Below are 17,137 nucleotides of genomic sequence, written 5' to 3'. Positions count from 1 at the left end.
TAGCCTCTATGCGCTGTTCAAACCTCCCGCCGAAGAGGGACAGCCTTCTGATGAGAAGGAATTCAAAGCCAGCCAAGGTTTGCTTAACAGTTTTAGGAACCGCTTCAACCTCAAAAACATGCAGACTACTGGTGAAGCTGCATCTGCCAATGAAGAGGCAGCAAGAGCCTACCCCAAACAATTAAAGAAAATCATAGAAGAAAAGGGCTATCTTCCGGAACAAGTTTTTAATGCTGATAAGACTGGGCTCTTCTGGAAAAAAAAATGACCAACCGCACTTACAATTCGAAATCAGAAAGACAAGCCCCTGGCTTTAAAGCAGCTAAAGACCATGTGACTGTGTTGTTTTGTGGCAATGCGGCTGAGCATTTAATAAAGCCGGGTTTGCTCTGCAAATCCCCAAGCCCTAAAAAGCAAGAACAAAAATCTCCTGCCTGTGTTCTGGCAATCAAATAAAAAGGCTTGGGTGATGGCAGCATTATTTCTGGACTGGTTCCACAAGTGTTTCATTCCGGAGGTCAAGTGGTACCTCGAAGAGAAAGGACTTGACTTTAAAGTGTTGTTGATTGTAGACAATGCTCCTGGCCACCCTGAGGCACTCCGGTTCGCACACAATGACGCTGAAGTCATCTTTCTCTCCCACAATACCACCTCCATCCTCCAACCTCTCGACCAAGGCATGATTCGCTGTTTCAAGGCCACATACACAAGGCTTACATTCTCACGGATACGTAGTGCTATGGATGCTGATCCCAATCTTAATATGATGGAGTGTTGGAAGTCCTTCAACATTGCTGATTGCATCACTTATATTAAACAGGCAATGGATGCAATCAAGCCTGAAACAGTCAATGCATGTAGGTGAAACCTATGGAAAGAATGTGTGAATGATTTTAAGGGTTTCCTGACCATTGACAAAGAAGTAAAACGCATTGTTCAGGTGGCCAGGCAAGTGGGTGGTGATGGCTTCGTCGACATCCTTGAGGAAGAAACCGAAGAATTAATTGAGAGCCATAGAGAAACATTGACTAACGAAGAGTTAGAGGCACTGATACAATCGTCTGCAAAAGACGACGACGACGACCAGGAAGAGCCAGCAAGTTGGAATCTTCATAAATTTGCTGAAGTGTTCCAAACAACGAAACACTTGAATGATTTAATTTCTGAATACGATCCCTCTATGGAACAAAGCCTCAAAAATCACACATAGTATTACGGACGAGTTGAGACCGTATCAAGAAATGTTTGAGCAGCTCAAGAGACAACAGTGACAGTTGCCGATCACCATGTTTTTCAAGGAAAAACAACCAGCAGCAGATGAGCCTACACAATCAACTTCTCGAGCTGAACCAGAGCCAACCACTTCGTCTACGACTCGCTCTCCATCACCCAAGCTCACAGTCACCTTCGTCTCCTGGATCAACACCAAGCCCTGACGACCCCCTGTAATTACCCCCGTAATTAAAAATACAGTACTGTAAATTTATATTTTGCATATGTACTCTTTATTATATACTGTACACATACATATTACTGTACAGGGTTGTACAGTATACTGTACTTTATGGGCAATTTAAGGGATTTTCAAGGGAAATTTTGACTATACGCGATTTTCGCTTTACGTGCTGACTTTAGAACCTAACCCCCGCATAAGATGCGACTCCACTGTTTTCCAATATCCTCTTGAAAACATATAATTGTATCACTTACTTCCTGGGAACTTCTGCCCCCAGCTTGTGAATGGTAAATGGTGGTTTGCCTGTATAGGTATAAGAGGCAGTTCAGCACTCTGGCTAGGAAACTCAGAGCACATCCTTCCCTTCCACCTGTTAGAAGAATTTCTAAGTCTATAGAAATTCTTGTAGACTATTATGGTCCTGATCCAGCAAAGCACTCATGATGTACTTTACTATAAACATGTAAATACTTCTGTTTAAATTCAAGGGATCTACTCCCATACTTAAAGGCAAGCACATAAGTGAATCCTTTGCTGGATCAGAGTCCAACAGGACAAACTTAGCTATTTATGTACCTCACCAGCAGGGGAGGACTTGCACTGTTTGTGCAGGTTTCATACAAGTGAAAGGCTTTTCAAAGAGATATTTAGAATCTGGATGTCATCACCCATTAAAATAAAACAGGTGACATTTAAGGAGTAAGTTTACTTAAACTCTGAACCCCAAATTTAAAAATCTTTTAATTTGCACTGGGTGAAAGAAACTTTAAATTTTATTCTTACTATACTGCAACTTTGTATGCTCTGTTACTGCACAATATTTTAAGCATAAGAAAAATATCTCATTACAGGAATGGGCTGCTGCACCATTACTTAATAAAATATTTGCAGTATTATGGCAGAGTACTACAATTCTGTGTATATAAGAAAAAAACAACTGCAAGTGTTTGTGGTAAGAATCTTGGGAGATTTTCAAAGGCACAAATGAGTTGAGTTCAATGGGATTTGGACACTGAACTATCCTTCATACTGCTGAAAATCTTCCCTAATCTGGGAGAACTCCTGACCCCAACGAAGCCAACAACAAAACTCCCACTAACTTTACTGGGGTCAGGATTTCACCTCCTGTCTTTTAAGCAAATTCCCCCTAAGCAGCAATATGTGGCAAGCAGTGGGCTGGGCTCGTAACCTCTTGAGAATTGGAATATCCAGGAACACAAACTCTAGAGATTATAGTTTTCATCTGGGGATAACACTGTACCCCCTTTTTTTTAAAAAAAAAAAAAGTCATTATAAGGCACAGAGGCAGAATCCAACTGTGACCCTCACCTGCTGAGCAGAAGCAAGTCTGCAGAATCAAGTATTCAGTGCACCAGAAAGCGAAGAACAAGCCTTAATCACGATCCTCAACAATAAAGTGGTAAGAAAGATATCTGTTTTACCTGCAATTACCCATGACTGAGACAGTGGATGCATCAGCAGGCGTCTGATACGAGCCCTGGAAGGATGGCAATGGCTGGAGATGGGTAACTGGAACCTCATGTCCCAGCATGCCATGGTACCATTGCTTGTACCTGGTGAGAGATTTATTTGTTGTCAAAGGGACTGTTGCACCAGTTGTTTATCTATATCCTTTCTTTCTGTTCCAAAGGTAAAGGGACTGCACTCTTGATTAGGTATACAATAGAATACCGACTGCAAAAAAATCTGCTCTTTAAAAGTTCTCTTTCCCCTTTTGGAGGCAAGAGTATCTGGAGTCATTATAAAACATGCACTCTATAAGGGACAGCTTTAATTACATAGTTATTTTAGAGGAACTTCACTAAGTCTAACCAATAAAATGAGAATGAATAATAATTAAGCTTACCAATACATAGCCAGCACTGGTGTATGTCCACAGCAAATGAGGTTATGAGACCTAGCCTCAAATCATGTTTTAATGTCCAAGCATTACTAGTGGATCGCAGGTCCCATCCAACTAGGGAACCATTCACAGTGGCATAAGCCAGCACTGACTGTGCTCCCGAATTGAAGTGATGCATATCTACCACACATCCATCATCCTTCTGGTCTAGCAACCTGGATAAATAAAGCAAATCAGAAACAAGACAGATATTATCCCTTTATATGTTTCTTTAACACTCCCCCAGACTGAAGATGCTTTACTGCCATTCTCATCCACACTGTCGCCTGACCTTTCTGCAATGAACATCTTCCCTATTTCTCCAACAAATTCACTTCTCCTGCAAGGCCTACATATCTTAATCAGCCCAGTAAAATGTGGTCAGCTCATCTTTAAAATCCACAACTACAGCACTGACTTCTTGGTCTCCCAACATGTCTGATATTTGTCCAGATTGTGAGGGCAGGAACTGTACATTTCTTTGTTTCTTGTAGAGTGTTATTACAGTGCTGACAGCATACCCGATAGTCATCTAAAGCGTATGCAAATAAGCAACTATTTCATACAGAGATGCAATATACACAAGGATGAAAATTAATCTCTAGTTTATAAAAAATGGAACATTGACCACATTTGGGTTATTTATTACATTAATCCCAATTCAGAGGTTGACATTTGAGACACAACCTTGAGTTTACGGATCAGACTAAAAACTGCATTCAAACAGTGAATTTTTAACCTGGATTGCTAGAATTTAGGAGATACAACCTAATGTGGAACTTACAGTCACACCTCATCTAAGTATCAGAAGTAACAGAATCATAAATAATACAAAGCAATACTAAATATTTAAGACAATAAAATCTTTCATATGGCAGAGATGACCAAAGACCAAAATCACCTCCCACAGTTTACACACCTATCTATTCATCCCTTAAAAAAACCTGGAAGAATCACCTGTATGTCTGCAGCAAAATCACATGGCATATATTTGTAAACATGATGTAAAAAACTTTAAAAGCTTTATAAATAGCAATATTTTCCATTTATTTAATGCCTTCCATGAAGACCTCAAACAACTTTATGAGAAAAGTAGATGTCATTCCCATTTTGCACAGAGGAATAGGAAATAGGAATAGAAAGTTTGGTGAATAATTCAAGATCAAAAGCATGTCAGTGACAGTGCTGGGTATATAACCCATATCTCCCAATTTTCTCCTATGCTAGACCCATAGAACTGTGCAGCTTTTCAAGCATTCTTTACCCAAGAGGGAGGGAATTACTGTTAAGTGCATGCTAGTACCTTATAGTACATGAATTGTCCAGTATGAAATAGACACTGTTGACATGTACCTGCTTTGTATTGGATGAATTTTAGGAGATTTCGGAAGCTTTGATGCTTCAATCCCAAGAAGCTGGATCCCACCATTATCTGAAGCTACAGCCAGGTAGTGTGAGCCTTGGCAAAAAGTGAGTGTCTTGACACTTCCTCCAATCCGAGAATATGTCAAAATTGATCTAAAAAGGGGGAGGGGAAGAGACAGGAAACAGTTTCAAGTAGTGGCCCAGTGTCTTAGCAGGCTCAAAAAACAATTTAATCTCTCCCACCACCTTAAAACAACAACTTTGCATTAAGACAATATTAAGGTTGCACAGTTAAGTGCTCCAAAGTCACGAAATGTCAAAGTCTAAGTTGCCCACGTAACCTTAATTCTCCCCCTTTGTGATATGTATTATGATACTCTTCAATTTCATGACCATTCTGTGCTACGGATACAGAATAATAAAACCCCTACAATCTTACATACATACATGTAGCTTTTTTACAATATCTTAATCTGTCTATGAACATACATACTCTAATTTCATTATCATAATGGCCCTGTGAGTCTTTACTGACTTCATTTCTTTTTAATGTATTAACAGGACTTCTCTTCTCTGTAAGGTATGCATTTCAATAAATTATGTACCATGCATTTTCTCTTCAACCAACAGTACAAACTTCCTGAAGTGCATTTCAGGGAATGAGGCAGTTAACTATGAAGCTCATTTAGCTGCAAACGTAGGTGATCTTAAGGTATCAGTACCAGTATATATTTCACCTGTACATCAAAAGGATTTGCAATTACTTTGCCTATGTAATATTCCCCTTGTAGTTTCAATTAGATAGAAGAGAACAAAGATTCCTAGAAAATGAAGCATAAAATGTTATAGTTGCACACTTACATGTTCCATTTGAACATTTCAGATCTTCAGTATACTGTAGGAGTGGTTCAAGCTTAACTCCGAGAGTGTATTTAAATATTTTTGGTTTAAAAAAACAACAACAAACAAACAAACAAACAAAAAACCCTACATATTCCAAGAAATTTTAAGTTACCTGGTCGTAGTGGTTTTTCCTTCCATTTTTTGGCTGTTCCAGATTTTCACCGTGCCATCATTAGAGCATGTGGCAAAAATGGAATGTTCATCCGAGACTCGAATACGGTTCACTGCAGACTTGTGTTCATGAAGGTGAGCAACTAACAGCCCTTTAGGACGCCACCCTATGGGAACAGCAAGAGGAAATCAACCCCCAAAACCGACCACAAAGGAAATATGAAAATTCCCATCCCCATCCAAGTGATAAATTGTGATAGCTTGCAGGCACATTCAACACTAAAAAGATAGTAGGCAGACTGCACATCAACACACCAGATTTAGGCACCGTTTATTGGTGCCAAAGAGAATGTTTTTAGGAGACCCAAAAGCAAGAGCAGTATTATTTTATTTATTTATTTTACACACATTCAAATATATAGTCATTGGGACTGGTCTGTGATGCTGGACCCAAAGGATCCTAGTGTGGGATTCCATACAATAGAAGCACATAGATGGGATTTAAAATATTTTGTGGGTCAACAACCTCTTCTCTCAAACCACTGCCTCCCTCCCCATTTAATTCATGAGAGCTATGTTTAAAACCGATGAATGATTATGGGCTTTCAGACCTTGAAGATCTAAACTGATGTTACTCCACTGGCATTTAGAACAGCAGCAATGTGGAGTGCTATTCTCACATTGTCATTACTTGGCACAGTGGAATAGAGGAAATGGCAGCAACTTCTGACAACAATGCTCTTAAGCTGTTCTGCTGAGAGCCTGCTCCAATAAAGCAAAGTGAAATACTCCCAAGCCCGCTGGGGAGGGGATGCTTTGCAAGGAAGCAAAGAGACAAAAGGCAGCTGCTTACAGGCAACTCTAAAATTGATAGTGGGGCTGCTGCCAGCAGGAAGCTTGAAGAAGGAATAACTCACTGTTAGCACCAGTAGCTTAAAGCACATTAAAGGGACTAACCCAACCCTGTTTCTATCAGAGGTTAATGCATCCTTCCTGCCTCTGATCTTAGAAACAGCAGGACCCTGCCCTCTTGCTTCCAGTCATGTGTGGGCTGGATTCCTGCTGCCTGGACTCAGCAGGATGGAGGGTTGATAGAATCACACACAGCCCGCCCCTTATCATTGCTAGAACCTAGCAGGAGGGATTTAACTGGAATCCTTATAATCAGCAACAGCATCTCTGTATGAGTAGTTATTGCTATCTCCTCTTGCCTACCTACCATTATTAGCCCTTCCCAAATGTGGCTGGCAATCAGGAAGCGAGAGCAGGTTCCATAAAACTGAGAAGTACTGTAGATCTAAAAACTAAACTGGGACTTTTTAAAAACAAAACACAGATTCAGAGTTATTACTAATAGGTTTTAGCAATATGCCAAATTACAGGGGAAGGGTATATTAAAGTAACCCAGATTCTAAAATAAAGCAAATCTACCAGAGTTTGGAGGACTGGAAGGGGAGTATTTTCTTTCAGAGATGTGACCTATGCATTTAATAACGTTACACAGAGGCAGTCAAAGCTTAGGAATATTGTAAAGTTATTGACCCACAACTGTTACACAAATCCTCTGCTCTCCTGTTGGCAGCGAGGAGTTGATTTGCATAACGATATTATTCCTCAATAACTATAGAGTATGCAAATTACAATACTGCAGTTGGCAACTGTCCTCAGAATGCCATAAAAGAGATTGGGCCATGTTGCACATCCTATTAATTTAGCCTGAGCAACCTGAACTTCTGGGACTATCTGACTTAAGAGCGTTTGATCTTGCAGCCTTCATGTTGTATTAACACTAGGTTTTCTGCACTATTTAGGTATTTGATAAAACGCATGACAACTCTTCTAAAGCCATCTGAAACCCAGTAAAATCCTTCAAAAAACAGGGGGGAGGGGGGCGATATCAGAGCTTCAATTCAAGCACTCTTTTCCTGAATGAATGCAATTTATCATGTAAATATTAGTTTCTTCTCCAAAACAGCTAACCAAAAGTATCTGGATCAACCTCTTACATACTTTTGTTGTGAATCTTTCCTTGAAACAAACAACGTTGTTTGGTGCGCTTGATCACTCTGAGGGTATGTCTACACTACAAAATTAGGTCGAATTTATAGAAGTCGGTTTTTTAGAAATCGGTTTTATATATTCGAGCGTGTGTGTCCCCACAGAAAATGCTCTAAGTGCATTAAGTGCATTAACTCGGCGGAGTGCTTCCACAGTACCGAGGCTAGAGTCGACTTCCGGAGCGTTGCACTGTGGGTAGCTAACCCAGAATTCCAATGGGCTATCCCACAGTTCCCGCAGTCTCTGCTGCCCATTGGAATTCTGGGTTGAGATCCCAATGCCTGATGGGGCTAAAACATTGTCGCGGGTGGTTCTGAGTACATATCGTCAGGCCCACGTTCCCTCCCTCCCTCCCTCCGTGAAAGCAAGGGCAGACAATCGTTTCGCGCCTTTTTTCCTGGGTTACCCGTGCAGACGCCATACCACGGCAAGCATGGAGCCCGCTCAGCTCAGTGTCACCGTATGTCTCCTGGGTGCTGGCAGATGCGGTACTGCATTGCTACACAGCAGCAGCAACCCATTGCCTTCTGGCAGCAGACGGTACAGTACGACTGGTAGCCGTCATCATCATGTCCGAGGTGCTCCTGGTCGCCTGTGTGAGGTCGATCAGGAGCGCCTGGGCAGACATGGGCGCAGGGACAACATTTGGAGTGACTTGATCAGGTCATTCTCTTTAGTCCTGCAGTCAGTCCTATTGAACCATCTTATGGTGAGCAGGCAGGTGATACGGATTGCTAGCAGTCCTATTGCATCATCTTCTGCCGGGCAGGCAAGAGATGAGGATGGCTAGCAGTCCTATTGTACCATTTCTGCCGAGCAGCAATGAGATGTGGATGGCATGCAGTCCTTCTGCACCGACTGCTGCCAGCCAAAGATGTAAAAGATAGATGGAGTGGATCAAAACAAGAAATAGACCAGATTTGTTTTGTACTCATTTGTAACCCCCTCACCCCCGCCCCCCGTCTAGGGGACTCATTCCTCTAGGTCACACTGCAGTCACTCACAGAGAAGGTGCAGCAAGGTAAATCTAGCCATGTATCAATCAGAGGCCAGACCAACCTGCTTGTTCCAATAAGAACAATAACTTAGGTGCACCATTTCTTATTGGAACCCTCTGTGAAGTCCTGCCTGAAATACTCCTTGATGTAAAGCCACCCCCTTTGTTGATTTTAACTCCCTGTAAGCCAACCCTGTAAGCCGTGTCGTCAGTCGCCCCTCCCTGTGTCAGAGCAACGGCAAACAATCGTGCATCTAAGTTGAGAGTGCTGTCCAGAGCAGTCACAATGGAGCACTCTGGGATAGCTCCCGGAGGCCAATACCGTCGAATTGTGTCCACAGTACCCCAAGTTTGACCCAGCAAGGCCGATTTAAGCGCTAATCCACTTGTCAGGGGTGGAGTAAGGAAATTGATTTTAAGAGCCCTTTAAGTCGAAATAAAGGGCTTCATCGTGTGGACGGGTGCAGGTTTACATCGATTTAACGCTGCTAAATTTGACCTAAAGTCCTAGTGTAGACCAGGGCTGAGAGGAACAGCTCAGCTGTGTCCTGGGATGCATTATGCATTTCCCAGGTCGCACAGTTCTCTTCAAATGAAAAATGTATGGCTGCGCAGACAATATTTCTCTCAAAGGAGAAATCAATATATATCAGTCAAGATCACCAAGATTTAAATATAATTTGGCGGCTCATATCTTGGTAAAATACCATTGCAGTTACCATTTTATATAGCAATATAAGAACAGTGGACAGTTAAATCTTTTACTTACAAGGCACAAGAGGAAAAAAATCAAAATACCCCTATCCAAACTTGAGTATAATATTTAAATTGTTGTAAAATTTTAGCTCTATTGTTTAGGTTTCTGAAGGTTTAACACATAAAAGCTTTCCAAAAGTAGAGTGAAATTGTTAAAATTACCTAATCAACACCCTGGGCAACTGTACCTTTCTATACATTTATATACTGCCTAGAACAATGGAGCCCTGGTCTGGATTGAGGCCTTTGGTCACTAACACCACACAAATAAATAAAATGTTATCGCTAATATGGCAATGGACATATCCAAATGATGCTAAAATAGTAGAGTCATTAGGGAGACTAACAGAGTCAGGAAGGCCACTTATTTTATAAATTCAGTCAACTGGCCACGGTTTCTCCAGCAGAGAGATTACCACTGTAACCATGCTTTGAAAAAAAATCATGTTTTGTCCTGTGAACCTCACCACAGCACAGGGTCTAACCTGAGACAAAACTAAAATTTTAGTAATTCCAAGACGGTGTTGAACTGTAGATTTAGAAATTAAAATCACTGTTTTATCTGCTGCATCAGTATCAGTCAGGCAATCTCCTTATGCAATAGGATGTCCTTTAAAAATAAAAATCACATGCCGCAATAAAATTAACTGCATCCTCGGTACAGATAGCTTAGCATTTTGAGTGAGGCTAACCCTGTCTCCATGTTAAAGGTGAACTGAAAAGCTTACTGATCAGAGTTCAATCTCTTTCCCAGCAAAAGTTACTGACAAATCAACTACACTGATGGACAACTGCATTCTCTGTACTGCCTGAAGTATTAGCAAGGTCATCTGTGATTACAAGAGAACAACTGAAGACTAAGTCTTGGCAGGTAGATGAAGAAACTGATTTTAAATTACCATTTATAATTTGCATGTCTACAGGTTCTGTAACATGGAATATAAAAATGGTTTCCCTTTTTAAAATTTTTAAAAATAAGGCTTTTTAGGTGACCTTTAGGGAAAAGGTTCTGTTTTGACAGTGGAAATATTAGAAGGAACCAGTCCAGATCAGCTTCTTAAAACTGCAACATTTCCTAACCCGGTAATTTCCTGTGTACCTAGCATTTCAAAATTTTCCCTTATTATGAATGTAATTTGATCCAAGAGATTTTATCTGTGGTCTAATGACACCTTGGTCCTGATCTTTACCTGTAGGAGGTGGTTTGCTCTCCCATTCAGCATTTTCCATCATCTGTTTGGCCATTCTTTCTGCATTGCACTGTTCTCGCTTCTGTTGGACTAACTGCTGAAGTTCAGTTTTGCAAGTAGTGATGCGTAATTGGTACGTGGAAGGTGAAGCTGTACTGCTTAAAACCTGTATGGTTGGTTTCCTGGTTTGGACAACTGTTCCATCAGTTGCCTGTATGCCATAAACAATTTAAAAAAATGTTCACAGCTAAATCAGTCATGTGATTAGCATGTCACACTGACGAGAGCATGGAAGAATCATTTAGCCTTTAATTTGTTAGTGATGAGTAAAGACACACATTCAAAATTAAGAATTCAATACTTGTACAAGTGAGCAACCTGAACGCAGACACACAATTCACCACAAGCCAAACTGCAACCACATTAAATGAAAGGGTTCCAAAGCCACCATAGAGAGTGGAGTCAATGTCCTGATTGCATAACAACTTTAAATACAAATTACTATTCAAAACACAGTACACAATTGTCTATTCACTGTACACATTTTCGTGAAGAAAATATTTACTAATATTTCTTCAAGCAACTGTTGTAGGAGCAGTTACTGCAAATATACCTGTAGTTAGTATTGCCAACAAAGTGACAAATTAGCTAACAATTATTTGTTTACATAAAACCAAAAATGTTGACAAACTCCCATCAGAGTTCCAGAATTAATGTCACAGCTAGTTAGTAAGGCCCTAATCCTGCAAGGTGATCCATCCAGGCCGCCCCTAACACCCATACCAATTTTGGAAATTCTACAAACACAAGCTCCAGAATACAAATCAATCTAATGAGGGATGGGAAAAATTTTCCCTATGAACAAGTTATTCCATCCATGTTTACAGCAGGATTTCTTGCACCTTCCTCTGCATCTGGTACTGACCACTACTGGATACAGTATTCTGTACTGTAGACAGACCACTGCTACGATCTGGTATGGTAACTGCTGCGTTCCACTGAAGTCACAGACAAAAACGGGTTCACCCAAAGGGAGATTACAGGGCCTAAATTCTTGAATTCTCAAAGAGCTTCCAAGAGCTTTATTGCCAGCATAATTTACTTAATGCATTGGTTAGTCTTCCCCCAGCACATCCCTTAGAGAAAGATATATATTCACTTGTAGGATCATGCTGTTCATAGAACTAACCCTTATTTTTCCCATTTTTTTGAACTTTAAGCCCCAATATTCTGTTGAACAAAAGAGCCAAAAGAACAAAGAAACACTACATAAAATGGCTAAAAAAAAAATCCCTTTTTACCCTGGTTTCAGTGAGTAGATATTAGTGTTTGCTGCTATTTAAATATTCAGATTAGATTAAAAAAATGCAAAAAAGTGAGGTCTTCAGAAATACCTGTGGAGAGGATGACAAATTGGCACAGATGCCAGCAGCGGACTCGGAACGAAGAGGTTTTCCAGTCTGAGCTGCTTCTTGATCAGTACTTTGCCCTTTAGGTATTGGCTGGGAGATGTTAGAAGGTTCCAAAGACCCAAACATACTTTTCCATTCTTCATTTACATTTGCTTCTTGTTTTACATTTTTTCTAGCTATAAGGAACAGATCAAAAGAGAAAGGATTAACATAAGATTTAATTCATTACAACAATCATTCAAATTGGTCATGACATTAGCACTAAGTGTAACCCAATAAATGCCATAATAAATCTGCATGTATTACATTTATCAAAGAAAAAATGCATTACCGGGTTATTTAAATCAGCTGATAGGGATGTTAGAAGAAAAACAGTTTTACACGCCTACTAATTGGAAAATTCCAACTTAGCATTAGAAGAGCTTTATTAAATAAACATAATATTCTATTTACATATTCTTAATCCTAAAGCTGCCCCATTCAGATAACTCATACAAATCACAGGGAATTTTTTTTAACGTAGAAGGGATGTAGGATCAAGCCATAAATAATGATGTTCTTCCTATGAAAGTTAATCCAGTATTGGCAGAGGAGAGAGACTAGTTCAGTGATTCTTAACCTGAGGTACGTGTACGCCTGGGGGTACACAGGAGTCTTCCAGGGAGTACATCATCTAGTTTTACAAGAAGCTACGTAAAAAGCACCAGCGAAGTCAGTACAAACTAAAATTTCATACAATGACTTGTTTATACTGCTCTATATACTCTAAACTGAAATGTAAATACATTATTTATAATTATATGGTAAAAATGAGAAAATAAGCAATTTTTCAATAATAGTGTGCTGTGATACTTTTGTAATCTCATGTCTGATTTTGTAAGCAAGTACTGTAATTTTTAAGTGAGGGAGTATGCAAGACAGATCAGACTCCTGAAAGGGGTTCAGTAGTCTGGAAAGGTTGAGAGCCACTGGACTAGTTTATCATATGACACTAGGCAGATTACTGCTGGCATCAAATACTATCACTTTTCCAGCAAGGTAGCAACCACCTTCTGATGGCTCAAGAATGCCTATTGTAATTAAGAAATTTACTTTGAAAATTCCTTTTTGGGTCACTTAAAACTAAAAAAAGTAGAAACATGGGGCAAATTAAACCAATGCATAAAGACTAAAGGCAAGATGCCTAATATTAATCAGTTTAAGGGAGAGAATTTATTAAAAGCATTCACTCTGCATATTAACTTGTAAACCCTCTCTACGACTGACTTCCCAGTATCCAAAATTTGTGCTTATGCTCCCCTCCACCCAAATTTATGAGTATATTATACATATTTTATAATATACCACAGGGAGTTGACAGGCATTGTGCTTTTAAATGTGAAAGTCAGACATCTTGAGATTCCCAAGGTGCAATAAAAATGCAGGCATGTGTGAGAGAGAGGGGAGCTGAAGTGTTTGCTGCAGAGCAAGTTGGAGCAGTGAGCTTGGGGGATTTGTAGCAAGCAGAGTTCCAGGTGAAAAACAGACACAAGTAAGAGGAGTGGCGGAAAGCCTGCAGCATCAGGGAGGAGTTGCCCACAGATGGGGGCATGATAGAGTCAGAAGAATGGGAAAGAAATGGAAGCAATTGAAGGCAGCAAGGTATTGGGGTAGGTGTTTGGATGAGGGAGATGAACAGTGTTGATGCAGAGAGTGATTGATGAGACATACCAAAAAACACTCCTAGAAACAACTCCTTGCCCCAGAGTTCCACCCTTTAAAATACCTCAGACAAGTGGCCAAGATTGGTGAAAAAAACTGGTCGTCCCACTAAGGGGGAGCAGGGGGAAGAAAAGTGGTGAAAACAAGGTCATCTGAGACACTGAAAACCTCACCATTTATTTTTAATACAAACACTACTTATAGTCCATCTCACTTCACACGATCTTTGCTCATTGCTGCCCCAAACAGAGTTCTACAGAGTTAAGTCCAGTTCGTTAGAAGTGAAAGACTCCACAGCCTATTACTAATTCAGTGGAGCCTGCCAGTTCCCCAGTTTCTGATATTTCAAGTGACACTCTTGTTTAGTGAAGTTGTGCTTTCTTTATTACTTCTATCACTACGATCCAGTGTTATTGCCAAAAACTGTTAAAGCTGAAATACTCAGAATGTTTACTGAATATGTTCAAGAATCAACTGTACGACCCTCCTGAAAATAAAACAAAGAGAGAGAAAACGTGAGATATACCAACCACGTTTGTCATCAGGCTCCTGCTTTGTTTTAACAAGATCAACTTGTCTTCCAGTTATTCCCAGAGCTGCCAAGTCAATAACCCCTTTTTGAGTGCTGTCATGCAGGTGGCTCTGGTCCACTATATTGGCCTTGGCTTTATTGGATTTTAACATAAAGTCTTTTAGTGCTAACAGTTTGTCTTCTTCCTCCTCAGTCATACCCTACAACAGAACATATGGAGACAATTTTAAACAGAACTTTCATCAAGATATGTAGATACAGAAGTGGGATACATTATCGGTCCTTAATAAAGGGAGTGAGCTCAAGAACTCAAGACAGACTTCTATCATTTCAAACACATTTTGGGGAATTTGCTACATTGTAAGGACAGTATTTTGTGCCCCACTACCACCACAAGTTAGGGAGAAGGGATAAAAAACTGCTAAAGGACGAAACTACTAACTGATATATCTGGCTTGTTTGCCTAGCACCAGGGATTTGAAATCAGTGCACACTAGGAAAGAACTGACATAGGCTGACTCTTCTCTACCGTTTCCATCTCTGCAGATGGGAGGTTCTCAAGGCCAGCCATTTCCATAAGGAGGATTACAGTGCTCCATCATTAGCAAGTCTCCCCCCAGTTATCTGCCTGGAGACACAAGAAAGGGAATGGGCTGTATCCCACAGCTCAGCTGCTTTAGCGGATGGGAGGAAAGGGTTTTAAAAAGGGACTTTATGCTCCTCCTCCATTCAGTACTGTAGAGACAGCCTACTTTATCCCATGTCTTCTCTCTGGTCAGGTGGAGCAGCACATCTCTGGGGCCTTGGAGTGATTATGTCCTCTTTGTAAAGTGCTTTCCCTCCTCCTTTTACACATGCAAGCCTCTAAACACCATGGGTCCCTCTTACTCTAGCCTGGTTGTCTCTCTATGGCAGACCTTTTTTAAATGCCTCATTACCTTCTCAAGGCCCTCATTCTGCAAACTCATGTACTGAAATCAATGGGACTGTTTGAGTAGTTTTTTGTATGATCAGAACTTTGGATTGTGAGCTCCTTGGGACAGGGACTGTATCTACCTGTGTGTTTGTACAAAACTTATCACACCAGGGCCTCACGCCTAACTGGCATGTACTACTGCAGTACAAATAAAGAATAATAATTACTTGGGAAAGTAGCTTCTTTAGCAGCTGCGCTATGGCTGGGTCCTCAGGGGGAGGACAATCAGGGAGAGCACCATTCCTTTTCTTCTGACGCATATGAAGATGTCTGAAAAGGCTTGCGATGTCCTTTGATCTTAAAGCATAATCAAATATGGAACGGCTTACTGGTTCTTTAAGGACACTCAACAGGACTATTTCTTTATCTATCTGCAATTCAGAAAAAGGGAACAATCAACAAGGAAGGTATCATATCTGTAGAAATACAGGACTAGTCCAATAGCTTTTGGCTATCATCTCACCTTTTCAATAGTTCACCCTGTTAAAGGTCCAATAACAGATATTTGGGCCACTTAGAGGAAAGAGAAGCATCATTCCCTGAAAATGCTAACAATCCTTCAGAGGAAGAGATTTGTTTTATTTTAAGAACATGTTTTCAGTTCTTCCTGATGGGCTTACTTTCAAACTAGTACTGTAAAAATTTTACCCTAGTATTTCCTAATCATTACATACACCCCTACTAAGCAAGAGAAGTTAAATCTCAATCCTGCTCAGAGGCGATGCACTGGGGGTGGGGGGAATGCGAGGTCACATAAATTGGAATACTTTTTCCTCAAAATCCAGAAAAGAATCTATCACAGGATGCAAGATGCGATAATGTCTGTCTGGTTTTAAGAAAAACTACTTTTAAAAAGAAATAAGTGTTTTTATATATTTAAATCTTACTTAAGATCATAAATTTTTGTAGTTACCCTTTATGAGTCGTAGATGTTTATTACATTATAATACACAGAAATCATTTTATGCTGTAACAGGAAGTGAAAGATTATAAATCAGAGTACTTCTCATTTGAAGATGTACACAATATAAAACTTCTTTAAAAAGGCATTGCTTAAAATAATATTTTAGCAATGAGTTTCTTTACAGTGTTAACACCACCATAGTTTATTAAAACAAAGCATGTTAAGAATCAAATGTACTTTCAGAATATATGTTGTGATTACATTTGGATTTCTCTTTGCTCCGACAATTGGGGCACACATTCAAAAAGAAACCTACAGTATTGTGCAAAAAGGCGTGCCACTGCACACCATTTGCGCAGAAAATAATTGCAAACAGGATGATCTGCAATTGCTTCGTCCTGCAAGGTGCTGACTACACTGGCCCTGATCTAGCACAGCACTTAAGCATGTGAGTAGTCCCACTGAACTCAGAAGTGCATTGATGACTAGCTAGCTGAAGTCAACAGGACTACTACTGTACTTAAAGTTAAGCATGTACTTTAATGCTTTTCTGGATCAGGGCCGGAATGCTCAGCGTCTTACCGGACTGAGACCCAAGTGCACGTAGCTATATGCACACAACAGACCTTGCTTGCACTTTTGCACATGAATCATTGGTCTCAAAAAAATTACCCATAGCAGTTTTTACGGCCAGTTTATGATCACTTTCAGGTTCCCATGAACTAGCACAATGCTACAGTATCTTGGTTGCAAACACTGCAGGGAAATGCTTTGTTCAAAAATTATTCTATCGATTTTAGCTGCTGTAAAAACTTCTATTATTTGGATGAAATTTGAAGTGGTGTTGCCCTTTAAAAAAAAGAAGTTTCATGT

General features: G+C 40.1%; 1 protein-coding gene across 3 annotated transcripts in view; it reads right to left on the bottom strand.

The window, feature by feature from the left end:
• The window catches only part of PIK3R4 (phosphoinositide-3-kinase regulatory subunit 4), a 39,039-nt gene that overhangs the window by 5,928 nt on the left and 15,974 nt on the right, over positions 1-17,137 (bottom strand). For all 3 annotated transcript variants that reach the window (XM_073333248.1, XM_073333247.1, XM_073333250.1), the window contains exons 9-16: positions 15,528-15,731; positions 14,383-14,584; positions 12,134-12,327; positions 10,740-10,950; positions 5,740-5,905; positions 4,713-4,877; positions 3,324-3,535; positions 2,899-3,030 (exon numbers count right to left, since the gene is read on the bottom strand). In XM_073333248.1, the coding sequence (XP_073189349.1) occupies positions 2,899-3,030; positions 3,324-3,535; positions 4,713-4,877; positions 5,740-5,905; positions 10,740-10,950; positions 12,134-12,327; positions 14,383-14,584; positions 15,528-15,731 (1,486 nt within the window). The remainder of the gene's footprint in view (positions 1-2,898; positions 3,031-3,323; positions 3,536-4,712; positions 4,878-5,739; positions 5,906-10,739; positions 10,951-12,133; positions 12,328-14,382; positions 14,585-15,527; positions 15,732-17,137) is intronic.

Source organism: Lepidochelys kempii, chromosome 2, assembly GCF_965140265.1.
Source record: "Lepidochelys kempii isolate rLepKem1 chromosome 2, rLepKem1.hap2, whole genome shotgun sequence".
NCBI classification, from domain to species: domain Eukaryota; kingdom Metazoa; phylum Chordata; order Testudines; family Cheloniidae; genus Lepidochelys; species Lepidochelys kempii.
This window is presented reverse-complemented; position numbering and strand designations above follow the sequence as displayed.